General features: G+C 43.0%; 1 protein-coding gene across 1 annotated transcript; it reads left to right on the top strand.

Moving 5' to 3' along the window:
* The first annotated feature begins 347 nt into the window (after nucleotides 1-347).
* Nucleotides 348-26,897, top strand: togaram1 (TOG array regulator of axonemal microtubules 1). Its single transcript, XM_076299704.1, has 22 exons — nucleotides 348-2,578; nucleotides 6,107-6,173; nucleotides 9,775-9,897; nucleotides 10,284-10,541; nucleotides 11,200-11,498; nucleotides 11,837-12,063; nucleotides 15,105-15,196; nucleotides 15,336-15,503; nucleotides 15,795-15,866; nucleotides 16,322-16,494; nucleotides 16,866-17,031; nucleotides 17,215-17,445; nucleotides 17,687-17,810; nucleotides 18,061-18,166; nucleotides 19,869-20,104; nucleotides 20,604-20,762; nucleotides 22,104-22,230; nucleotides 23,368-23,477; nucleotides 23,795-23,978; nucleotides 24,392-24,611; nucleotides 25,017-25,103; nucleotides 25,563-26,897. Exons 1-22 carry the CDS (start codon nucleotides 1,517-1,519, stop codon nucleotides 25,823-25,825), a joined length of 4,554 nt encoding a protein of 1,517 aa, XP_076155819.1. The 5' UTR covers nucleotides 348-1,516; the 3' UTR covers nucleotides 25,826-26,897.
* The last annotated feature ends 12 nt before the right edge of the window (nucleotides 26,898-26,909 follow it).

Here is a 26,909-nt window from a genome sequence, read left to right as displayed (position 1 = left end):
AATATCTGTCAAAACCCCCAATAAATTGCCAAATAAAAGGAAGATAAGATGGAAAAAGTTATTGTTTTTGCTGCTGTATACCATGCATACATTAATTTGAATAAATATTGGGCTGCTATAGACCTATTAGCTAGTACTTATCAGCTGTTATTAGTAACCTAAATAGTCCTCCAGTCTACTGCAGAAGGTAACTACGGAGCAACACCCTGAGAAGTTGAAGTAGCTTGAGTCACGAAGGCTGGCGTCACCATGGAAGCAGTCGGTTTGTGACAAGCTACGCCATTTTGCTGCCTTGTAGCTACAGATAGAATCGCAGCGAACATATTATTATGGAAAGCATAATAATATCAGCGGAGTAACGGTTTTGAACATCTACTGAAGGAGAGTGGAGCAGGATACTGTCGGTAACTCCTGTTGTATTACAGAATAGAATTGGACTGTGCGCGTTTGCTCAAGACGTCTACTGATAACAGCATCACTTACTGCATATGAGGTCTGAATTCCAGTTCTAAAGTTAGCAGCTAATGAGGTTGTTAGCTAAATATCATGGTTAACTGTGTTCTAGCTTTTACGATGGTCAGTTAACGTTAGAGCTAGCTGGATAAACTTTCTGCCGAACCATTAGCTAACTAGTCTACGGCATGGAGGACAATGTATGTGGTTTGGCATGTTTCTACACGTCAAAGTGTAACGTTAACGTTACTTAGGCAGTCATGATTAACGTGGCTAACGATGCAGTGCATAAGTTGGTGAGCTAACTTAGCCTGTTAACAAGCTATATCCAGCCAGTTAGCTTAAGTTGGAACAGGAATGTTTTAGGGAAATGTGGCATTCCGCAGTGCCTTTATTTAAGCAAACAGCTTTCTTGACAACTAAAACAGCGTCTCATGTTGAAGTACATTTCTTTCAACAGCGAAGGAAAGAACACAGTCTGTGGAATATTTTTTGTTCCTGAGTTAACGTTAACGCTAAGACCTAACATTACAATCATTGCGACGGGAATGTATCAACATAATCGGTGTTGAGGATACACTATCTGGCTACTCGTGTCGTGCAGCAGGCGTGTTGCCAGGTTAAGCTGTCACTGGAATGTGCTTTAGCCATTTAAATGTAAATCAATGAAAGTTACTGCCCTTGACTTGCTTGCAGCTTACAAACCCATAAATAGAACATGCTTTTCGAATACTCAATAGACGTTGTATACAATGTAGCAAGTGTATTTGACTATTTGTAACATTTCCTGAGTATCCTACGCATGCCTCTTAGCGTCCAAAGAGAACATGGAGTAGGCTGTGTCCAAAATCCTTAACACAGGAAACTAAGCAGGACTGTCATTGTCGCTCTATTAGATTGGATGCATTCAACTTGACTAGACTAAGCAGTCCTTCCTCGCCGAGATGCCTTACATAAATGTGAATGTTTCCATGTTGAAATGAGGTAGCCATATGTGCTTGGCCAAGATGGTTGTGAACCTTGAACAGAGCCCCAGTCCTGTTGTATCCTTAGCTCCTAAATTATGACTGGGCTCCCATCAGAACAATCAATAATGATATATGGATTAATACCTCAGGAGTTACATGATCAGCTCCTGGACCATGACAACTACCAGAACAGAACAAATGGGGTGGAGGAGCTCAAAAACATTCTGTTTGAGTTGGACTTGAAGCCAGTTCCGTCTGACAGTATTGTGGAATTCATTGGCTTTTTACGCAAGCTACTGGACGACAGCAACTTCAAAGTCTTGTATGGCACTTTACAGGTGATAAACCTTCTGGTTCAGAAATTAGAGTATAATGTAGAGAAATATTGCAAACAGATAGTTGTTGTTGTTCTCAAAACCCTGGGTGACACTCGTGCTGTCACCAGGAATGAGTACATGAACGTTTTCCGGCAGCTTATGAGAATTGTAGGCCCACAGAAGGTCCTGGACCTTGTGATCGGACACCTCAGACACAAAAACTCAAGAGTGAGAGAAGATGTTCTTAACATCATCACTGCGGCCATGCTCACCCACCCAAGGAAAGACTTTAACATTCCCAGCCTTTGTTTTGAAGTGGCCCCGTACTTGGCTGACAGCAAGCGGAAAGTGCGACATGCTGCCCTGGAGCTCTTTGCTGTCTTTGACTACTGCCTTGACACTGGGAAAAAGCAGCCGCTGATGAAGGCAATTGACAGAGTGGAACTCACGGCCGATGTAGAGGGTCTTATGGCAGCTGTACAGGCGAGAAAAGCCAGACACGTGCTCCCACGGCTCTCTGTCGAGGGCACAATCGAATATGCCTTGGTCATACCCAAACCTGGACAGAGACGCTCAACCCAGTTTGGCTCCGGGGCGGATGTGGATTGGGTCCTTAATGGTGGGAGAAGCAGCAGTGCCCGGAGTCAGAGGACTGAGCCAGACACGGACCGGCTGTGTGGATATGGGAGCCTGGGCTCCCTCACTGACGACTTCCCCCTGCAGAGGAGAATCGTGAGCGCGGGCAAGGGAAAAAACAAGCTACCCTGGGAAAGGACCAGCTTGCCTTGTGTGCCGGACCCACAGCCCTCCAGTCTGTGCAATGGAAAACCATCTAGCCAGGTATGGTATTGCCTTACCCCCCCACTAGCATCAAATCTATATCCATATATCTATATGTATATCTATATCCATATCCATATCTAGATCTTTCTTTTCAGTCTGATTTATGCTACTCAGGCTTAGTTTAGCTCCCTGATGTTTCCTCAGTAAAACTTGCAAGGTAACTCACAAGCTGAAGGGAGTCGTCTTGAAGGAGGAGAGAAATGGAACCTATTGAAATATAGGCTACTGTGTGCTTTTAGGTCTGTATTAGCATATAGGTATTGGTAAGATGCTAATGCAGGTGCTTGTGCAATGACCTTTACAGGATCACAGATGAGCATTTCAGATGCCTTGAGCAGCTCTAAAAATACCCATGCAAATCAGCATGAGCGGCAACAGGCTCTTCATACTCACTGATTGTCTCTAGGGCATTCTTTGATTAGACACTAAGCTCTAGTAGGCTGTGCATGACCAAGTGTGTCTCTGCCTCCCTTGGGAAGATTTTGCCATTTTCCATACTGCCATGAGGGAAGAATAAAGCCCAACCTTTTTGAAGTGTGTGGAGGTCTGCTTTGCAAGGGGGCAAATTGTGCCAGTCCAGTGTTCAAGTATATTGTAAGACATCCCTTTTTACATTCCTAAAGAAAATGGCTACAGAATGTCCTTTGAAGCCAAGGTTCCTGTTTTCACTTGATTGTGACTATTGTGTTAGCTACCATTTGTCAGGGAACTCCTAGCCCTGACCATACCCCCTGCTAAGCCTGTCCATTACCTGTCTCCACTCAGTCTAGAATACACTTGAACTCAACTGCTAGAAACTGAAATGGCAAATGACAAATGATGATGTATTTATGTTTGGTATCATTTTTAATGTCTCAGTGCGAGAAGTAAGAGGGTCTCAATTGTAAAATTGTAAAATAAGTGTATATCTGTTTTCTGTGATCTGGGAGAAAATGGTCCATCTTCTAATGGAAAAATCCCACCACCTTTTGGTGATCTGAAAAGGATACCCTGCTGAGACTAGGGTCTCCAGGTTTGAATACTGTCTATATGTTAAATTCTGCTTTGTAATGTAATGCAAGATGCCCCTGTTCTGGCTGGATAATTAAGGGGGATGAGAACCCCATTCTGGGAGTTTTGCCTGCTTCTCAGGACTCCCACCTTATGTGTAGCTGAATCTGATAGGAAGCCTTCTGCTTCTCAGAGCATTCAATCGTGTATAGTTGAAACCTTTGCCAGGTATGTTATTTTGACTCTAGGTCTACTCTAAATTGATTGTTACATTGCCTTGAGGTTTACCATTTACTGTGTTTAATATTGATTAATTGTAGTGTATGATTATCCCTGATACTACAATAAGTTGTTATATTCAGTAACAATCTGAAACATTTTCTCCTGTGGTTACGGTAGTAGCCTAACAACATTTGGTAGAAAGAGAATTCTTTGAGAATACATATTACGGATTGGTGATTGATACTTTACAACTGACGGTAGATATGTGGTTGGTATTTAAAATATAAATGGAGTCAGATGGTCAACTAATAATTAATAGTTCAACTAAATCTCATTGAAGCGCTGGATAAGACAGAACACGTATTTTCTGGGAATTGTGTTACAATTTCCCAGTTTTCAATGTCAGTGATGCCAGTCCAAGCCAGCTGGTGGCTTGCCTGCTGGCAGTGCCACTATTGAGCAAATATATGGGGAGAGATAGTGCCAGTGTGTGTGTGGCATCTTTTAATCCATCAGCATGACAACACAATGACTCGCCACAATCATTAGTGTGGACAAAAGTCCCTGACATGGTTTTGTGAGGGCAAGCTCTGTGACATCACCCGGTGGCAGTATCCTGTTCTGTCCAGTCTTTCCTTGTAGGTCCCCTACCGCTGCGTTCTCACCTATCAAGTGATCAGTGTGAGTAGCTTGTCTGTTGGCCCACACAGGGCTCCATTTCTTGAGCAACCTTGACAAAGTTGAGCACTTCTGTGGTTGCTATGAGACAGTAAGGGAAGTCGAGAGCTTCTGATGAAAAGCCACTTCTCTCTTCTATGAATGTGGTAGCTGAAGGTGAAATGGCTCTTGAAAATGCTCTCTAGAATAAATCTATGGACAGGCATAACATGTTGCGTGAAATGAATGAAATGTATAAGCTTATATATATATATATATATATTATTATTCTTTTTTTTCTTTTTCCAAGAATCTTGTGGTCCTGTAGTCTCATGTAAATTACTATGCAACAAGTTGAGCTTTCAAACTGTCTGTGGGGTTTACAGTGAGGAAAGAAAATCAGATGAGTGTGTTGTCTCTTCAAAGAATTACTTGATGTATCGGGTGGCATGGTGCCCAGATTGTGTGAAGGGTCTCCAGGGAGGGCCTCCTGTCAGGGTGATGAGCCGGCCAATCAGACAGCCAAGGTGTCAGGTTACACCCTCCCACAATGCACAAGTGCAGCAGAAGGGATTGGTGTGAGGAGTGTGTTTGTGTGGGGAGGTGTGGGCAGAGGGTATCCAGTTCATCTTACCATTCTCCCGGATCTCCCCTCTGCCCCAGGTTAGGGTTGAAGAGATGAATGTGTGTGCATCCTCAGTCTTATGGATATGGTTATGAACAAATCTTGTACAACAGGGAGGAATGGAGCTTTCTTTTATATTGTGTTTTGGAGTCATCTTATGGTGCCTGGACTGACAGGGGTGTTAAGTTGCTAATAGTGTCATCCTTAGGTCTGACGAATCCTTTAGAAAGTTTCACCTCTACCACAAAATCGCTTAGCTCTAGTCTCCTGGTCCTTCCTCAGGTGGTTTGCCGGAGGACTGTATGTTTGCTGCAGATATAGTCTCCAAGCAACCACAGTGCCTTTCAATAGGCTTAACTCTAGTGTGGCTGGAAAACAGGCAAAGAAAGATCCATGAGACGATATGACGTCAAAAGTAGTGGGCGACTAGGGGTGTGGGATGTCCAGTAAAGTGTTCAGTCAGCTGTCAGTTTGATGGTGTACAGACATATCCATCTCATGTCTGCTTAAAGCTCCCCCAGACCAATGGCTTTTCTTTGCAACCCATGGTGTGATTTTTTTTTTTCTATTGGGTTCTATTGTAAACTAGGCTGTGCGTGTGAATATTTCATGATCAGGTCGTATGAGATTCAAGGTTGCATTCAGTGGTAAATGAGCACAAAATGAGAGGTCGGCTCTCGTTTCAGACATTTTAATGAGCGAATAGACAAAAGGACGACAAGGAAGACAACATTATCAGAGAAAAGCATGATCCCATCAGCAATAATACATGAGTGATTCAGTTTCTGGTTGTTGTGTGTAAGTCTATAATACATGTAGTCTGATCATAGTTACCTGATAATGACAATATAACACAAAAAAGGAAGAACAACTCCTGACTGGCTGGTCCCTCAAGGTGATGATGAGAGTATGTCATGAAGTTGCATGACCGCACAGGAGATTATGTAATAATAGTGATACAGTACTTCCTGGAGTCCCTTTCATGTACAAGGCTTGGCTGTTAATAGACCTCTTTTATGTTAATCTTGCAGATCAGCAGCAGTGATGACATGATCTCCTCCTATTCCCCACACCGGGGCACGTGTGTCTCCAGCTTTGGTGAGTCTATCTGAACTTTTCTCACTCTCTGTTGTTTTCTTTTTTTTCTTTCTTTCCTTCCTATGTGCATGCCATCTGCCTTCCCTCCTTTCTTCTTTTCTTGGTTGCCTCTCCTCTTTGTTGATTTTGCATACCTTCTTTCTGGCTTCCCTGCTTGCTTGCTTGCACTCTCTCGTTTCTCTCTTTTTGTCTCAGTCTATCACTATTCCACTCTTCTGCAGTCTCAAGTTCTCTCTCTGTAGTACACCCCATCCCCACAGAAACCCTCGTCCCTCCCCCTCCTTTTTCTCCCTCCTCTCCCTTCTTCCCCCACGAGCTGCAGTTGACAGATAGCTGTCAGTGCTGAACTCCACGACAAAATTAAACTTCCTGAATTGGATTAGCTGGCTGAGTCCGAGTAGCCTCACGCTACTCTACTCCTCTCTTTTACGCTGGGATTGCTGGCAGCTTTTAAACTGATTCCAGTGGTTGCAGATCAGCAAGACTGCAGGTGGCATGTGGAAACATTGGGGCCATTTTGTTGCTGCACTGATTTGGCTCAGGGCTTCTTTCTTCTTAAAGGAGAAGTATTGTATTTTTTTTTTTGACCTGGTAACAATTTTTTAGATAATTTTGTGTCTAAATTTTGACTAGGAACATAAACAAATGACTTTGATTCTGCATTGAGTTAGAAAACCCCTGCCAACAAAGTGTCATGGAGAATATGTCTACAGGGAGATGCATGTTTATCTCTATAAGTGCAAAAAAACTAGTCAATGCCTTAACTTCCTCCTCTTCTAGTGTCTGACCTAGCATTCCATTCAGTGCATTCTAGTCAATTCATTAATTAGAGCAGTGGTCCCCAAACTATGGCCCGCGGGCCGAATACGGCCCGCCACCTCATTTTGGGTGGCCCCCCAAAACATGTCTGTGGTATATAGCATCTGGCCCGCACGGGAGTACGACATCGTCAACAACTATAACCGTAATTTCCCCCATTCATTCTCTATGGCGAGTCTTAAAGGACAATTCCGAACACCACTGTGAGTTGCACAGTTTTGAAAAAGAATGTTAACAGTACACGTGTAATACTCTTTTTGTCCACTGGTGTTTTTTTGGCGCTGTTTCACGTTTGCCATCGAAAACGGAATGAAATGTAGGGCTACCTGCAAACAATATAAGAGGCCTATGCTGACTGCATCAGTGCTCAAAGTATTCTAAAAGTTTATTAATTAATTGTTAATAACTAACTAACTAACTTCTATTCAAATCATATTTCTGGGGCTTTCTGAGATAATTATTTCTATTTTTTATTCACTCGTTCAAATGTTCATACAGAGTTCACAAAGTTCTCCTCATGTGAGTGAAAGTTAGAATGGTGGTCATTTCAGATGTTTTTGCCAGCACTTCATAAAAACTCTCATAGTTTGATAACTTTAAATTATTTGTAGGATTTTGCTTGTTCATAACTTGAGCTATGTATGCAAAGAAACAGAGTTCAGAGTCTTTTTATTAGTATTATTTAGTTTGAGCTACATTTTACACTGATATGGCATGATGGCAACATAAACACAGCTAACAATGGTATTAAATTGCAGTAGCCTATGATTAAATGTAATGGAATATTCAACTAAGGTAGACTGCTGTTGTTCACATCACTAGCTATTTATGGTTGATATACTCCGAGTCTCTGGCCCTCTTTTAGAGCCAGGCATAGTGAGCTGGCCCTCGGAAGAAAAAGTTTGGGGACCACTGAATTAGAGCCTTGCTTCATTTTTGACAAATATGATGGCTGTATGCTAAAAACGCAGCGCAGACCGCGCAGACTTCAAGGCTATGATACTGTTTGAACACTTAGTTGCCTTGTGATGCCTTTGTATGTCAAAAAAGTTTCACTGCGCAGACAGAAAAGACTGGCTACCATTAACTAGAACGTAGGCCACATTCTGCTGCTAGCACAATATGTAGAGATATTATAAGTGCAGATAAGCAAAATGTGACCGTCTAACCATTGGCTAGATATTGAGGGTGGTGATGGATGACTGAAATGAGACTCTATCCTTGGTCCTCTATCTCCATTCTTGGCAACTTGTAGCCCGCAATCTTGCGCTGATTGTCAGAATGGCTCGAAATGGCTACCCAAGAGTGAGTTGCTGATTATTATTGAGAAGAATCCCAGAAACTCCTTTACTGGCTAGCATCTGCATGTTCAACATTCTTTGTAAGAGAACTATGTCAGGCAAAAGGCTGTGGTTGACCCCTTCTAGAGACCGCAAATTGTATTTCATTCAGAGCTCTCTTCCAGAAAACCAGGACAGTCATCTGTGCTGTTGACTTTGGTGGTGGTGGGGAGGGGGGTTGGGCTGTAGCCATGGTCATTTTATCTGGGAGCTCAAGTCAGAGGGAATGATCTAGCTCGAGCTTAATGAAGTATGGCCTAATCATGCACTGTCCACAACTGTAAGCTATGGAGAGACGTGGACATGGTCTGATTGGTCTTTATGTGAAAATTCCCCTCTGAAATCCAATTAATCCCACATACCTGACAAGTCTGAATAGGCTGTGATTAGATCGAAGTGCAGTGCTTTTTTATGAGACTTGTCTGTGTCTGTGTCTGTGTCAGTCTCTGTCATATAGAAACATGACATCTATTTGTCATTTCAGTCTTGCCCCGGGCGACTGCTTTGCGCTTTGGTGTCGTGTGTTATGTAACCTGGTGGTGGGCTACAGCTGCAATAGCAGGTTATCATTGACAGTTGGGTGTTTGATTGCAAATCTACATTAAGAGTAGGCTTTTATGGAATAATTAGTGAGAGACTGTTTCTCATGGCAGTGATGGAAGTTGTTAATGCCTCATAATTGAAAAGAGCAATGTGTGGGTGTGTAGTGTGTGTGCGCTGTGTGCGTGAGTGCTTGTGTGTTTACATGTGTGTGCGCGTGCGTGTTAGTGTGTGCATGCCTGTGCATGTGTGTGCGTGCGTGCGTGCGTGTGCATGTATGTGTACTGTAAAACGGTGTATGCGCTTTGCTAGCGCGGCGGTCATAATAACTGCAGTCACTATTCATAAGGGTGGTTTAAAATAGGCCAGTCTTGGCCATGTAGCGTTGTGCCAGCCGTGTGTTTGACAGCGGTTCTGATGAAAGGCATGTTGTGAGGAAAGGCGGCAGCGTGAAGGCAAGACTGGACTTGACTCCTTTACAGCTCAGCAGCAGGACACAGCGGGAGCCTCTGTCCCCAGCCTGGGCAAACACAGAGCGCGCAAATCAAATATCCCCTCTCCCCACTGGCCACCTGTAAAACAAGATTGTTTTCCATTTCATCACATCCCGAGAGAGGGAATGAGGGTTCATTTGACCTGGGTGACAAGTGAGGTTTACACTGGCTAACAGGCAGCCATTTCAATTCCAGCCAAACTCTAATCACTTGGATTATTAAAAGCAAATTCTTCTTAACATCTGAAGGACTTCTTTTTACAGGAAGGAAATCTAGTTAAAATGTAGTTAAAACATTTTATTTTCTAAAGTACCGGTAGGTGGTATCTGTTCAAGTTCTTTAGCTGAATGGGTTAGATAAAGGCTTTCTTTAAAAACACACTGAGCTGGTGGCCTGTTGTTCATCCAGGATCAGGAGAGTTGGCTCCATCGTCGGGGAGATGGGAAGGCCTGGGAAGGCTACGTCGGAGTGGGAGCCTGGATTCCGACCCAGACATATTCAAGGCTGCCCTTTCCAGCAATGCTGAGAGAGGTGAGAGCAGAGGAGTGTTGGTCCTGTCCAAACTAATCCAATAGCTTACCTCTAGGTGCTGTTGTTCTGACAGTAGTCTAGTACCAATAATAAAATCAGATGAACAACATTTACATTAGCATACCGAGAGCTCCCTGTGTAAAGCATGTTGCCTGTAGCAGAACTTTATGCAGTGGGAGGATAATTTCTGGTTATATGTAGGTTGCTTTGGATACAAGTGTATTCTAATAGAGTCACATAATGCCTCAGATTGGATAGGCACAGCATAGTCTCAATACAATAAATCAAATCAGCACCAGCTACAGTCTCTTGGAGCAGGAAGGGTGTGAATTTTGCTTGTTCCTTTTACATCAAAAGTATATTGAGAGAATGTTCCATCTTTTCAGTGTTTCCCAAACCGGGTCGCCTCCTGTCAGGCAACCCCAGCGTGGAGCGGACCTTCTCCCTGCCCTCCAACCCCACGCCCACTGGAACATTCCTGCTGCCCTCCTACCCCTTGGCCTCCCTGCCAGGGGGTGTCCTGACCCCCACCCTGTCCCGCCGGCATCGAGCTGACTCGTCCCTCTCCATGTCCAACACCTGGCCCAACAAGAGAGAGATCAGCCCCCACCGCCGAGACACCAGCCCCTGGAGAGACTCCACTGGTATGAACACAAGCAGCTCCAACACTGATACAACTAATCTAGTGTTCCAGTCCCAGCTGTGTGAGGACAGAGGGCTGACCGCAGTCTCTATGGCTCATTGTGGCCAGCTGTGGTTAGTGCTGTGGCCTACTGGTTAGTGCTACGGACTTGTAACCGGAGGATTGCCGGTTCGAGCCCCGACCAGTAGGAACGGCTGAAGTGCCCTTGAGCAAGGCACCTAACCCCTCACTGCTCCCCGAGCGCCGCTGTTGTTGCAGGCAGCTCACTGCGCCGGGATTAGTGTGTGCTTCACCTCACTGTGTGTTCACTGTGTGCTGAGTGTGTTTCACTAATTCACGGACTGGGATAAATGCAGAGACCAAATTTCCCTCACGGGATCAAAAGAGTATATACTTATATACTTATACTTATACTTGACCTGTGCTTAAGTGTACACACAACTAAGTGGATATCAGTGTGATGTCTTCAAGGTTATTTGTTTTTATTAGGTGTTGTACTGTGTGTATGTGTATGTGTATCTGCTTGTATGTATATGGGTTTTCTCACTGCCTGTGTATGGATATGTTTTTGTGTGTGTTGACTGCTATCTCTCTATTTCTGTCTCTCTGTTTGTCTGTCTCATTCCTTCTTTCTCTTCCTCTCCCTCGCCCACCCACAGGTGAGGTGTTGTCCAGCAGGTGCTCCCCGCTGCCACTGCGAGCCTCTCTGGTCAGCTCATCGTCCACCTCCTCCTTCCGCCAGGCCCTCAGCAGCTCCAGGCCCGTCTCCTCGGTGTCCCCCGTCTCGCCCGTCACCCCCACCGGCCTGGTAATCGCGCTGCCTGACCGAGGCGTCGCCTCCAACGGCCGGGGAAGCAGCCGCCAGGAGCAGCAACCCCACGGGGAGAGGGACCTCCATCTACACCTGGCCAACCTTGGCATGCAAGACCAGGAGGACGAACCCCTCAACCGTGAGGAGGTGAGCACAACTGTCACAGGCTTACCTTACTTAGTAGCCGTGAACAGGATCGCTTTAAATTGGCTTGATCTGGCCATTTGGCGTAGGCAAAGGTTGTGTGCATGTACTGTACATGTGCATGAAGCAAGTTTTCAGTTTTAAATCAGCAACATGAGAACATGGGAATCTGCTGGGAAAATCCGGAGATTTACCTCATATACTGGAAATAAGTGTTACAAATGTTTGTATTGGCACAGATATCTTCACTACCATTAATAGTAGTGCCTGTAAATTTCACATATTACAGTTCTTTCTTTCTTTCTTTCTTTCTTTCTTATCCCTCTCTCCATCTCTCCTAGATGCTGAACTCCCTGCGCTCCCTGCGCAACAGCGCTGCTAAGAAGCGGGCCAAGGTGAGCCAGAGTGGCTCAGAGCCGGACCCGGACAGCCCGGACTCTGCAGTCCGGCTTGAGGCACTGGACTCACCCTCACACACATCCCCCTCTATCACCTCCCCGCTGAGTGAGAGTGGCCTGTCCAGCCTCTGCTCTCCCCCTACGCCCATGCTCAACGGCTCCCAGACCAGGTGAACCTCGGGGGTTAAATCTTGCAAACAGATTTACAAGCACATCTATATAAAGGCCCATTCACACCAAGAATGATAACGATAACTATAAACAAATATCTGTCTCGTCAATATGAATGACACATAAACTATAACAATAACGACATGAAGAACAATGTCGTTGGGGATCACTTTCAGAGCGATTTTGAGAACAATAAAAAGCTAATAGCCAATCAGAACCCATTACATTTTAGCCGTCACATTTATTAACACAAGAGAGACTTTGTTTATCATTGTTCAGTGTGCTTTTATCGTTATTAGAGGGGATGCATCCCCTCTATTGAAATCCGAAAACTTCTTATTACAGTGCATGAAAATGCACTGTACTGTTCTTCCTAGGCAACTTCTTCTTATTATTATTATTCCGCTTACCACTTTTTCTAGACGCAATTTCTCTTGAACAGTTTAACTTAGAAACTTCATTCAAACTTTGTAACGTAGGTCTTGAAACAGATCGGGTTGCTATTTGTTTTCAACTTTGAAACTTTTATACTTTTTAAACTATTAAAGAAAAACTTTTTAAAAATCCCCATAGACTTAACATTGCCGATTATGACATCATAATACGGCCATTAAGCAATTAGAATCCTATGGCAGGTGTTCAGGCCACCTGGATCTCAACTGCCAGTCTCAGGCTTTAAGCATACAAACTGGCCCTATTAAGACTACACATCCTGTTAAACTGTTTCCTCTGCCAAAAACTGTTTCAAAATAAAAGTCCTCACTACAATAGAACTTTTTAACTGTTTAGCCATTGTAACTGTTACTTGTCATCAACTATGACTCCTACCCACTGTAGCTAGTTAGCATGGTTAGCATAGTTAGCATGCTAGCATGTTAGCATGCTAGCATGTTAGCATGCTAGTTAGCATTTTTAGCAAAATTACTAAACATTATTAGCTAAGTTAGCTAAGTCACATGGTTAGCATAGTTAGCATGCTAGCATGTTAGCATGCTAGTTAGCATTTTTAGCAAAACTGTTAAAAATGATTAGCTAAGTTAGTTAAGTAACATGGTTAACATAGTTAGCATGCTAACATGTTAGCATGCTAGTTAGCATTTTAAGCAAAACTGTTAAAAATGATTAGCTAGGTTAGCTAAGTAACATGGTTAGCATAGTTAACATGCTAGTTAGCATAGTTAGCATAACTGCTAAAATTATTAGCTAAGTTAGCTAAGTAACATGGTTAACATAGTTAGCATGCTAACATTGTTAGCATAGTTAGCATGTTTAGTAAAACTGCTAGAAAATGTTAGTTAAGTTAGCTAAGTAACATGGTTAGCATGCTAGCACTGCTATAAAACATTAGCTAAGTAGCATGGTTAACAGAATTAAAAATCTTAGCATAACTGCTAGCAAACATTAGAGCCGTTCAAACTTTCAGTTATCGTCAAATATCTACCTATGCACAGCCATTAAACTATTTGAATATCAACATTCATTAAACTGCTAGAAAACGTTAGCTAAGTAGCATGGTTAGCAGGTTAGTATTGCTAGCACTGCTATAAAACATTAGCTAAGTAGCATGGTTAGCATAGTTAAAAATCTTAGCATAACTGCTAGCGAACATTAGAGCCATTCCAACTTTCAGTTATCGTCAAATATCTACCTATGCACAGCCATTAAACTATTTGAATATCAACATTCATTCAACTTCCAGTCTGTCAACAACTTTTAAACTATTTACCTTCAACTTTTAAACGGTCTACTTTTAAACTATCATTAAACTATCTATTAAACTAGCTGTCTATCAACAACTTTTAAACTATCTACTGTCTATCAACAACTTTTAAACTATCTACATTCAACTTTTAAACAGTCTACTTTTAAACTATCAACTTTTATTAAGCTATGCAACCACCATGTCTATCCTAGCATCACCGTAGTAACCATCTCTTTATTATCTGTTTTAACTATACATGATATTTTACATCACAACTTTAGCATTTTCATGCACTGGTAATTCCTTGGAATTGCATTTCTAGTTATTATTATTTTTCTTTTTACCTTTTTGTGCGCGCTATTCAGCCCAAACCGTTTAACGTACAAATTTGGTTCAAACACCGTTCCGTAGATCTTCCAAGGCTTTACCGTCCTATCCGTTTTTCATTTTTGAGAAGTTTATACTTTTTGAGATATTTGTAATTAAAAGTGTATTTTTCCCCCATAGACTTGAATGGGGGCTGTGATGTCATAATAGAGACAGCTGCGCTCGTTAAGTAGTTCTCAGAGCAGTTCCCAGGCTAATCAGAACACTGGCACAGGTGTCACCTGTGAGGAATTCAACTGTCTCAGCCTCTAAGCATACAATCTAGCTCTACCTGAACTACACATCCTGTTAAAGTGTTTCCTGTGTGTCAAAATAAAAGTCCCAGCCATATCTCATGCATTCAGCATTATATCTCCAGAACGGCTTGACGTACATGCTTCAAATTTGGTACGAGTGTTTTTATGGACTCAAAGGTGAAGTGAGTTGATGTTGGAGGTTGAAGGTCAAATGTCAAGGTCAAAAACACCCTGAGTGTGATATCTCAAGAATGCCATGTCACACAAGATTCAAATTTGGTTACTCCAAAAGCACCTTTGCAGGTATCACAATTACCCTACCAACCAGCTAGCAGCAAGCCCCACCAACACCCTAACCAGCAGATTGCATCCCCTCGTGTAATTCCTCGGAATTGCATTTCTAGTTGTTATTGTTATCGTTCTTGGCGTGAATGATCCTATAATACTCTTTTTTTGGATTTCCACATTTACCATTGTTTTTATCCATCACAGGAAAATTTATACATTCTATAACTTGAAACACATCACAGTTAAGGTGTACATTCTGTTTCTAGATTCACCTTTACATGTATTCTTTTAGAAGATGCTTTTTGTCCATACACTATGGAAGAGATTCACAAGGACAAACCTACACAAGCCTTTTCTTGCCAGGTGACTGACATTGAGAACTATTCTTTTTGGAGCATGCTATAATGTGATGTACATTTGTGTGCAGCCCAAGAAACTCCGCCACAAAGTCTCGCCCTCCACGTGTGTCCTCCGCTAAACAGAGGCCTGCTGTTTCCATGGAGTTTACCTCTCTACAAGGTACAAAGCGAGCAGACCTTTAAGTAGCACAGCAAACACAGCACATTATTTACTGCTTATGCTGACCCCTGGCACGTGATGGGGCTGAAAAGTCTGTAGTATGATAATACATCTGTTCCCCTGTGAATCTCTTCCCAAGCTATGCTGCCTAAAGATAAAGGCCCCTCAGAGGTGAGTGTGGTTGGCCAGAGGCTGACCTATCACAATGGACCAGCGGAGTCCGAAGAGGATTGGAGCAGGGAGATGTCTCCACTCACTAGCAGACCGGCAGGACGAGAGCCCATTAGAGCTCTCAGGCCAGCTAAAGGTGAGTGGCCTCACAGCACACAAGGATGTTTGATCATCTAAATTACTCTTTTTTTCTGTGATATTGGCAGGAGGCGGAGATGAAAGTGATTTTAAAGCATTGGTAAAAAAGTATCTCTGCAATTTCAGTTAAAAATTGAATGATTTACTTTTGAATTCATCTGTAGCAATTGTTTGTATGTGTTTGTACAGATCTTAGCATAAAGAAAGTGGTTATTTAATTGAAGGTGTAAACGGTCGTGGTTGTTGTCATTGATAATTGTAAGTATGTTGTCCATCTTTCTTTCTCCAGCCCCGCAGATGCTCAGCAGCTCCAGCAGGGCCTCTCCCGCAGGTGACATGCCTGAAGGTGTGGTCGGCAAAGGTCAGTCCCTGGTCATAGTCTCACATGTCACTATGTTATTTATGCCACCTCTGATAAACAACATACAGGCATACAGATAAAAGCAATGACCAACTCTATAACATTTCAGTTTAGTGTGATGCAGGCAGGCACTATTGAGTTGATAGCTGGGTTGTGCAAAATTCAAATTGCAATTCTGCTTCCTGTTTGCTTCTTCAATTGAAGTGAAGTAAAATTCAAAAAATGAATTGGAATTTAAGAGACAGTTTCAATTCAGTTCTGGAATTTTGCACAAGCCTGGTTGATAGTGCCAAACACAAAACAGTTTTGCATAACTGCATTCTGCCACAAATCAGTCATTTAAGCTGCTTTACACATGTTGTTTTGGCGAACAGTGATACTGAGTCATGTGTGGTATTGTATTTTCTGCTTTAGAAAGTAAGTCTGATTCACATTTGTGCTGCCCCCCTCTGCAGGTGTGTTTGGGCCAGTGCCCCCGTCCAGTGGCCCAGGTGTGCCTTCCTCGTCCTCTGAGCTGGGCGACTCCACGGGCCGGGTGTCCTGTGATCCTCCAGTGGGCGTGTACGGGCATGCGGTACCGGGCAGCCAGCAGGACTCTGAGATCAATGCAGACTCGGAGGATGCAATGGTTAGTCTTAAAGTGATCCTGGGAACTACACTGTCTGTCTGCATTACCTCTGAGGAACATTTGTTGAAGCAGGATTCATGTTTTGACAGTTTTCTATAAAGGTTTTGAGTTTGGCGTCATTCAAAGGTCATTCCTTATGTTTTAATTTTGACAGTGTAGGCTTATATAAGATATATCACTTTAAAATATCATATTGACACAATTAAATGAAAACAATTAATAAAGTCTTTAGAAATGTGTGAAATCCGTGCTTGAAAATTACTGAATGCCTAGCTCACTGCAAAGACACCGTTTTTCCCCACAGTTTTGTAGGCTGTTGTTTGTCAGTGAAAACACAAAAAGTGATTCTTCACTACTCCCTGTGTGTGCAGGAGAGAGTGAAACTGTCGAAACTCGCACGGGACAAGATGCGCCAGCATCGCCTGGATCAGCAGGATGGTCCCCAGCCTCCAGCGGACCGACAGAGAACGGAGAGGATGAGGCGCTCCAGAAACATCATGACCGAGAGCAGTACAGAAGATTCTGGAAACCTGCAAGGTCAAGTTCAACTTAAAATTCCTTATGAAAAATTGTGTTCAAGTCACACATTTTTATTTTCTGACCAACCACTTATGTCTTGATGTTGAGTATCATCTAACAGTAAATGCAAATGGTTAGCAGATGATCAGAATGCCAGTAGTGTCGTATCAGTGAAATCATTCTGCTCTTTGCCACTTGCAGACTTCCAGCTGAATGGCAGTATGGTGGTGTCCGCAAAGTCTGACTCCCCACAGGATGACGCCACCCCCAGCCCCACCAGTCCTCCAGGACCCCAGAGTCCCATCAAGTGTTTGAGCCCCCCTCACCAGCCCAGCCCCCCGACGGTGCCCCCCACCTCCAGGAGCACACTGCCCCGACGGAGGAGAGCGCCCAGCCTCACCAGGGCCAGGCCAATACTCTCCCAGAGCACAGGTGAGCGTGACGGAGAACACAAGAACAGCATTAAAAGCGGACTCCAGTTTACTACACCCCTAAATCTTTTCTCTGTTCCTCTAAGATGTCGTTTTCATGAAAATGTATCTTGGCCTCATGGGATTAAAATGGCCGAAACTTAACATAACGCCTTCTTCCTCATTTTGGGGCTTAGCCCCCTCTCCATCCACTGTTCACTTGCTACTGACTGCTCCTACTCCTTTCCTCTCCTCTCCCCTAGATGAGTTGGATCCTGGCACCCCCAGTCAGAAGAAGGATCCACAGGAGCAGCCCGAGCTCAGGCCCTTCTCCAAGCCAGAGCTGGCTCTCACTCAGAGCTTTAAGCTGCTCAACTCCGACGACTGGTGGGTGCACCTGGCCTTTGAAACCCATTCAGCCATTAGCCAGATCTGGTGCAGACAAATGAGCCAGACTAACCGTTATAGAACAGAACAAACATGCTACTCCCATCGTTCAAGTAGAGTGTACTCTGATTCACACTAATATGAACTACAAGCACTTAAGACAGGCAAAAGCCATATTAATGTCTGGATAAGTGCATTTATTTTGAAATTTTGTTTTCTCAGGTAACTTATAAGATGTTTGTGTTTTTAGGGAGAAGAAGATTGAGGGTCTGACGTTCCTGCGCTGTCTGTCCGAGTACCACTCTGATGTGCTCTCCAACAGACTTCATGACGTCTGCCTCGCCCTCATCTCAGAGGTGACTCTCCTTTTGCATTAATACAGAGGTCCTCAGTCCTGTCCTGGGGCTCTCCCAAGATGCCTAGACAGCCCTCTGGCCAGGCTACTCCGGACAACCAAACTGAAGCTGAACGTTTGTGGTGTGTTTGCTGTAATCATTAGCCTCCACTATGATCTGGAACTGGCTACATCAGACATGACAGTGGCACATATGTTTAAGTTGCGTATGTGTGTGTTTGTATGAGTGTGCATGTGTGTGTGATCACAGATAGACAGACAGACAGAAATCCAGACACATAATAGGCCCTCATTGTCCATTGTTCATCAGCCTGGTTGCCTGTTGGAAAAAGCTGAGCCTGATGGCCTTGAGACTGCGATACCGCTTGCCAGTTGGCAGAGGCTTAAAGGAGAATTCCGGTGTGATATTGACCTAAAGTGTGTTGAAACATGATACCGAGTGTGAACGTATGTCTCATAGCCCATCTCGGCTTGTCCCCTGCACTCCAAAATCTGGCACTAGTTAGCTGATGCTACCAACAGCTTTTTCAATGGTGGTGCTTCGGCATCGGGCTAGCCGTGCAAATAAATCACTGTTTTACACCATTTACGAGGCTCAATGTATCTCCACACTTCATTGGTAGACTTCCGAGGGCCCTGACATTTAAAACGAGACATTGAGATCTTTGAAAAAGCACTGGTAGTTTACTTACAAGACGATTTATACAGACAGTATCTTCACGATACTGTCTTTAGCGTTTGCAGCCATCTTGAATATAGTCACGATAAGTCGAGCGACGAGTAAGAATGAACAGGTATGATAAGGGATCAGATTCCAAAAATAATTCCGTGGAAATGCATGGATTCCAGTTGCTGCTACTGGAAAAATCTGGAATCCATGCATTTCCACTGAATTATTTTTGGAATCTGATCCCTTATCATACCTGTTCATTCTTACTCGTCGCTCGACTTATCGTGACTAAATTCAAGATGGCTGCAAAGTTCTCAATGTCTCGTTTTAAATGTCAGGGCCCTCGGAAGTCTACCAATGAAGTGTGGAGATACATTGAGCCTCGTAAATGGTGTAAAACAGTGATTTATTTGCATGGCTAGCCCGATGCCGAAGCACCACCATTGAAAAAGCGGTTGGTAGCATCGGCTAACTAGCACCAGATTTTGGAGTGCAGGGGACAAGCCAAGATGGGCTATGAGACATACGTTCACACTCGGTATCATGTTTCAACACACTTTAGGTCAATATCACACCGGAATTGTCCTTTAAGCAAACATTGGCTAGGGTGTTTAATTAATCTTTGGATTTACTGACAAATCATCTGGTGTCAATTATCAAGGACTGCACATGGATATACTTATGTCCACATCAAAGTCACCCATCTATTCCGACTGTTGTTTGCATCGATGTTACCTCATTCAAGTGCATTCAGCTAATCAGAATGTTAGTGATGAGTTAATTTGCTTAACTGCTTCACATGTCAGTGGCAGGAAAGAGAAGGACTGTGTGCAGTAATTTGGTAAGAAGTTTGTTTTATGTAATTTAGAAGCTTCTCAATAGATTTTCAAGATTTTTCAAATGCTGGCACTTGAAGACACTGTGCAGGCTGTCCATTTGCAAAGTTATCAAGGACTGCGTGTGTAGATACTAATGGCCACATCAAAGTCACCCATCTATATCACCTGCTGTTTACATCACTGTTACTTCCTAGGTCAGGAACCTGCGGTCAGGTGTGTCTCGCGTCGCTGTGGTAACGGTGGGGGAGCTGTTTGCGAAGCTCCAACGGGGGATGGACCAGGAGTTGGACGTGCTTGCCCGGGCGCTTCTACACAAAGCTAGCGAATCAAATGCCTTCATCCGGCAGGATGTGGATGCAGCACTGGACAGCATGGTGCAGCACTGCACGCCGACGCGCACCATGAGCGCCCTGCTCACTGGAGGACTCAGGTAGCTGCCTCCGCCTGCTGACCATGCTGACCATGCTGCAGAAGAGAGGGGATTGGGCACTACCCGTTCTAGCTTTCATTCCCTATATTGTCATCAGCTTGTGTTCCTTGTGGTTGTGCATGAAACCTTTGGAATTTAATGGTTCCAGTTTTTGAATATGGGAATGGAATCCTAGCTGTGCCTCTTGCTAACACATAGGCACGTGTGTTGTTGGATTAAGCGGGAAACTAGCCTTGACTCTAATCTCATTTATCTGAGGTAAGCCATTTAAGTTCAGCACAGGGAAGGAACTCAAAAGGCTCAGAAAGTAAAGGGCTTCCAAGTATTTTATGTCAACCATCTGGACTTGACAGTGATTGTAGGCTGTGCTTAATTCAAGTAAACACCCTCTGCATCATTAGCTGGTGTGAATCACTGTTTTGTATGTCTTTCAGCTACGATGGTTTTATTTTTAACAGTGTGTGTGTGTGTGTGTGTGTGTGTGTGTGTGTCCACGTAGTCACCTGAATTCAGTTGTGAGGAAGTGCATGGCCCAGCACATGGCCACCCTGGTGGAGAAGATTGGAGCCAGCCGTGCCCTGTCTGGTGGAAAAGACCTGACTGACCGCATACTTCCTGCCGTCACCAGGCTGGCACAGGACTCATCCCAGGAAGCCAGGTAGGCACTGTGAGGGACCGAGGCGACCACCTCACGTTTAGGGAGGTGCGCCACTGGATTAGGTGGTGTCGAGGGAAGGCAGGAGACAGCAGTTCCATACAAAAATATAATTTATTTGTTTAGTCCACAAACCAGGAGGAAGCACAGCAGGAATCCAGACATAAAAATCCAGGGATCTTCAGTGTGTATCTTCAAGTGAACATTTGAACTCGCCATTAAACTAGGCAACAATTTTACAGACTTTCTAGGCTCCCGATCCAAACAAGGCGACTTTGCATAACTCTGGACCATACTTTCTACCCTTGCCTCACAGCAAGCAAGGTTAACATTATAAACTTCAATTAACTCTCTAAACTTCCCTGAGTCCCTGGATCTCCAGCTCTTCCCTCTGTCTTCCGTTGTCTCCCGTCTATTGTGCGTCTCTCCCGTGTGAAATAAGCCTGCCTTTAAATAGGCTAGGCAATTACCCAATTAGGTCTGGGCTAAACCATTATAGGGAATGCAGGGGTGGTGGTGGTCTGTACCATTAACCCAATCACAGTTAAAATATCCCAGTATAAAGACATGCATACACCTACATACACAAGACATAAACAGCAATAAAACAAACTGAGTGCAGGTGAGTGTGTTTGGCTGCAGTCCATGCAGGTGTGGCACAAGGCAGTTTTTCAAATGTTTGTCGTAGGGGAAAAGGAGAAGACTCCTTTTTCACAGGCACTGCCAGCCTTCAAAGGACAGTAGGGAGGAGAAGAGGGAGGAGGGGTGTAGACTTGTAACCTTTGTAGAGCAGGAGTCAAGAGTGATTGCGATCAATCTAAATTTTGCTGAAAATTCCTTTAAATAAACTATTTTAATTGGAATGTTCCAGCTAGTTGTATGTTCTATCCTCATGTGATATGCAAAGGTTTTTGCACCCTCCATTGACAGTGTTACCCCACTGCCAAAGCCACAGATCTGATTAGGTCTAACCTCACAGGACACACACTTCTGTGTGAGTTCACGTCCATCACATACACATGAAATTGTGTACCAAACTGTTCCTAAAATTCATTATGATATTAATTTTGTAGAAACTCTTATTCACATGTTAAAGGTCCCTGAAAGGCTTTTTTTACCTTTTAAAATAACGTTTCAAAATCCTTTTGAGGGCTATATAAACTCTTAATACACAAATGGCACTTCTGCCTCACTCTGAGCAGGTATCATTGCTTATAAAACAGCCATACCAAAATGTTGGTATGGCCCCCCCCCCGAAATAGAAATGGAAAAGAGCTGGACCCCGAGAGCAACTCTTCTTTAGTGCTGCTTTAATGTTCGCTCCTTTGACATTGTTTCCTGCAGGTACTTTGGTCGTCGGATGCTGCTGTTTCTGTCTTCACACCGGGACTTTGATAAAATGCTGGAGAAATATATCCCCACCAAGGACCTGGCCACTGTCAGGGATACGGTCTTCACACTAAAAACCAAGGTGCCAGCACCCATGACTTATGTTATAATTATAGATGCCTAAACTCACACACCCACTCACACACACACACACACACACACACACACACACACACACACACACACACACACACACACACACACACACAGTTTGTGTGAGCTTTTGACCACCAGGTGTGATAACCCTAACCTGACTCTCGCCAAATTAATTTTGTTCCGCCTAGCTCCGCTCATCTATCTGGGATCGATTCATTGGAGTGGTGTTTCAGAAGGCTGGGCCTTATCAAAAATCCTTGCATATGATTGGATAAGCCACTTGTCAGTCATCTATTGACGTGCTACTTCAACCACTCACATCGAAGCCAACCCGTGACCTGTCACAGTCACTTCTACGCTACGTCACATCTATAAAACTCCCGCCCTGAGTCCTGATAGGCTCTACCATAAAATCTGTTGCCGAAATCACTCTTAACGGAAGCAATCCCAGATGGATGTGAGTGGAGCTAGGCGGAACAAAATTAATCTGGCAAGAGTCAGGTTATGATAACCCTAGTGTGTCAGCTAAACTCCTGATTCAATTAGGTATGATCCTCTAAATCAACACAGACCCTGGGATAGAATTCTATCTGGCTATTTATATCCTCAATCTTTAAATTGGAGACTTGGCATAAGTGGCAAGTGATTACTAAATGATGATAATGGTCAGTCAATGCAGACAGTGTTGGATTAAAACAGCTGCATAGAATGTAAAATCCAAGGCTAGTATTGTTGCAGCTGTTCATGTTGACATTTACATGTTGTAGGTGTGTGTATTTTTAATAGTGATGATATTTGGGCCACAATATATGATATTATTGCAGTTTGTTAGATTTTATTGCAATTCATTTTCATTCATATATTTTGTTTTGTATGCATGGAGTCTTTGTAGCCATCTCACAGAAGCAATATTATCTGAAATAAATAACTCCGCACATTTACTGTATTGATATGATATTGTGTTGATATATTTCTCCCACTTTTAATATCTATTCACTTCGATGATGTTGTTGTGTGGTGTGTGGTGTGTGGTGTTGTTGTGTGGTATGGACAGTGTAAAGCAGGTTGCAATTGCAAGTGTTGTTTTCCCAAGCTGAGAGACGCATGCTGTCTGTGTTTATAGGGGCTGGGTGAAATGCCACAGGACACTCCCTCAGCACGTGGGCGACGCTCCCTCCCAGGAAGTGGTACTATCCGAGCCTCGTCTTTGACCAGAGAGCCTCTGTCCAGCAGGTACGGCACACCTTAGCACCCTGTGAACTAGTTTCAGTTGGGTTTTTCATAATTCAAGGCATAAATTATTATTTCATCATGCAAAATCACAAATGGAGCAGTCTAATTAAGGTGTTTAGTTTTTGGTTTCCTTCTGTTGCTAGCTAAAAATCTTGGACCAAGGTGGCTGTGTTGAAGTAGTGAGAGTACACTGTTTCCTTTTCATAACACCGTCAATGTGTGCTTCCTTTTTTTGATAGGCATAGTATGTCTTTAGATATTTACATTCTGAGTGATGTAATATGTGTGTGTTTTTTTGTTTTCTTTTGTTCTTGTAGCAAAGACTATGGGCAGTATAGTAGCAAAGGCCAGGCCCACAGCATTGCAGACAAGACCGAGTACATCAAACAGATCACTGGCCTGATGAACTCCAAGGACTTCCGCGAGCGCATCAAGGGCATTGATCAGCTAGTGGGAGACTGTGAATACACCCCAAACCTGGTCATTGGAAGCATGTTTCAGGTAACACCTTATCTCCAAAGGTGAAATTGCACTGTTTTTTGTAAATCATGTGGCTGTTGGTTTGATATCACTTTATGATGAATGCTGGTACTCTGTATCCTGTTGCGATATGTTAGACCCAAATTTACAAGGCAAAATGCAAAGTCTAAAGCTAAAGTAATTAAAAGCTGAAATTTTATAATTAGCTACGGTAATTGTATTTGTTAATTTAATACCATGGGCAAGATCATAAGCACAAACATCGGACAGTTTGCTCAATGCTCCAACATACCACATGATAGTTCATGCATGTGAAAGACACTTTGCTGATTGCCTGACTCTGTACTTTGCTCGTCATTTAAATTAGGGCCTGTTAAGCATAAAATCCTAATCGTTGTGTTTTGATATTCATATCTGATTCCTCAATTTTGTAGGTATTTGATGCCTTCAAGGCACGACTCCAAGAGTCCAACAGCAAAGTCAATTTGTACGCTCTCGAGGCCTTGCCTAGGATCATCTCTCAGCTGAAGGACAATTTGGCTCAAGTGGTTTACATTTTGGTCCCTGCCATTGTTGACAATCACCTCAACTCTAAGAACAATGCCATCTACAGTGCTGCTATCAGTGCCATTGATGAACTTATTCAAAATCTTGGTGAGTATGACATAATGGAGGGTATCCTGTTTATTGTTTGTTTATTCATGTTCTACATACAGTAGAAGCTAATATTTTGACCATGTATTGCATAGTTTTACACCTCAATCTGGTGTGTGGTGAGTGTTCTGGCACAGAATTGCTTTCGTGCATCACCCAGGTGGTAGCCACAAATTTACGGTGGTTAGTGAAGTTCCCTATTCACAGTAAAAGTGCTTTGAATGCCTTGAAAAGTGCTATATAAAATGAGACTTGTTGTAGTTGTTTTTAAATGACTTGAATAAAAAGCAGCCTTTTTTGTATTGTGCTGTCCAGTGGAATTAAATTGTCAAGATTCATAAAAGATACATTTATGATTGACATGATTTCAACCTCAATACTGGTTATTACTGTATGTGCTTTCAGACAACTCACTCCTTCTTCAACCGTTCTGCACTAAAGCCCAGTATCTCAGTGGAAAGGCTAGAGTTGACCTTATTGAGAAGGTGGCAGGTACAGTAAATTACTGCATTATGGCATTGCTGAACCAAATGTCTGCAACCACAGCAATGTTTTTGATTTATCATTAAATCACTAAAGTAAGCCAGTAAGCTTTAAGCAGTGGTTAGAAACTGAAGACACAGAGTGTACAAATCGTGTCATAGTTTTGATTCACCCATGCATGAAGTCCGCTGATTGCTCCAGTTATGTGTACCAGGTTGTGCTACTTAGAGAAGTCACATGCCTGCCTCAAAAATCTAGGAGGACAATTTAGAATGTACCTAGACGATTTGCCTCTGGATCAAGTTTACTTAGCTGTGTTCTGTATTACCTACTGATGGACTGTAACTTAAACGCCTGTAATGTTGAGGTATGTTGTTGATATACATGGATCCACTTCTCCCAGAAATAAAATATATCTGTCTTAAATCTTTTCTCTCTGTTTTGCCTTCTGTGTCTCCCTTTCTCCAGATCTGGTGAGGGAGCTGTACCCACGCAAGCCTCAGATGGTAGAGCAGAAAGTGCTTCCGCTGCTCTGGCACCTCCTGGGTGCCTCCACCAACAGCGGCACCGTCCACGGGCGAGGTGGCAGTGTGCGGGCGGCCACCGGCACCCTGTGCCAGGCCCTGTACGACCACATGGGCCCCGCTCTGGCCGAGTGTGCGGTCTCACAGCCCACCAGCACCCACAAGAGCCTGAACGAGCTCCTGAACACCCTGAACGCACCCAACTGAGCCAGTCCTTAGCAGTTTCGCTGGAGAAATCCACATAATACTAATACCAAACCTAAAACCTACCGGAGGGTGGTGGAGAAACACTGACTGACACAAATGCTGATGTTACTTGAAGACAGAGATGTTCTTGAATTTTTCACAGTGCCTGCACTTTTATTTAGATCACCCCCCTTGGTTTTCTAACATGACAGCAACAATAATTATTCTTATGAATAAACACTTTTAACATGCTTAATGGTGGTAGTGGCCCTGAAGTCAGATATTCCACAAAGAGATAACACTCACCAATAAGAGTTCATCAGGTTGCAAACCTTTTACCATTTTACTCTTTTTGCACTTTGAACAAGTAGGACTTATCATGGTAATTGTTGTCATGAACTTTATTAGCGATCAACATTGTTAAATGATTGTCAGTGGTGTTTTCTTGTGAATTTTTCAGATGTTGAGATAAACTCGAAACACCTTTTTGGCAGAATGTACCATTTTCAAATGCACAAAGAAAACAGGGATACGAGGATGTATATTTTTGATGTTGAAATTGTAATGTGTGATATTTCTAAGACGTGTCTTATACAGTTGTTATAAAGATTTGTGATTGTCAAAATATGTGATGATTGCAGTGGAAAATCCAAAATACTTTTGTACTGTAAAGCTCATATGTGTAATAGCCCAGTATTAGTTTAATCTGTCTAATGTTGCAGTACATAATTTATGTTGTGCTTATCTCAATGGCTCTTTAATTTCCAGTTAAGATATTGTGTGAGAATTTCTGTTAAGTCTTTTGCATGACCAAATGAATATATTGACGGGGTGAAAAAAAGCAACAAAAAAGAAAACTATATTTGTATTTTGTTAAGGATATATTTTAATGTACACAGATGCCTGAATCAGCTTTGGGTGTTAAAGGCTTGTATTTTTGGTGGTCCTAACATTAAGAATATCTTAAATGATTTATACAGACACTTTATGCCCAGATCTGTAATTCTCTGTCAGCATAGTGCCAGTCCTTATAGCCTTAGAAATGTTAAATTATATGGAACTTGTCAAGTGTAAGAGAATAATCTATAATTAAATCGTTTTATTT

This window comes from Alosa pseudoharengus, unplaced genomic scaffold, assembly GCF_046254945.1.
Source record: "Alosa pseudoharengus isolate Yale_2024_CS ecotype anadromous, Long Island Sound unplaced genomic scaffold, YU_APseudo_1.1 YU_APseudo_1.1_scf_22, whole genome shotgun sequence".
In the NCBI taxonomy this organism is placed as follows: Eukaryota; Metazoa; Chordata; class Actinopteri; order Clupeiformes; family Clupeidae; genus Alosa; species Alosa pseudoharengus.
The sequence above is the reverse complement of the archived record's forward strand: the minus strand, read 5'-3'. Positions and strand labels throughout refer to the sequence as shown.

What these genes read in the sequence shown, in the direction of transcription:
- togaram1 (XM_076299704.1), top strand. Translation starts at nt 1,517, where the DNA reads ATGACTGGGCTCCCATCAGAACAATCAATAATGATATATGGATTAATA. An exon ending in AACCCCTCAACCGTGAGGAG is followed by an intron (nt 11,499 to 11,836) that starts GTGAGCACAACT and finishes CATCTCTCCTAG; the next exon opens with ATGCTGAACTCCCTGCGCTC. An exon ending in CTCAACGGCTCCCAGACCAG is followed by an intron (nt 12,064 to 15,104) that starts GTGAACCTCGGG and finishes ATTTGTGTGCAG; the next exon opens with CCCAAGAAACTCCGCCACAA.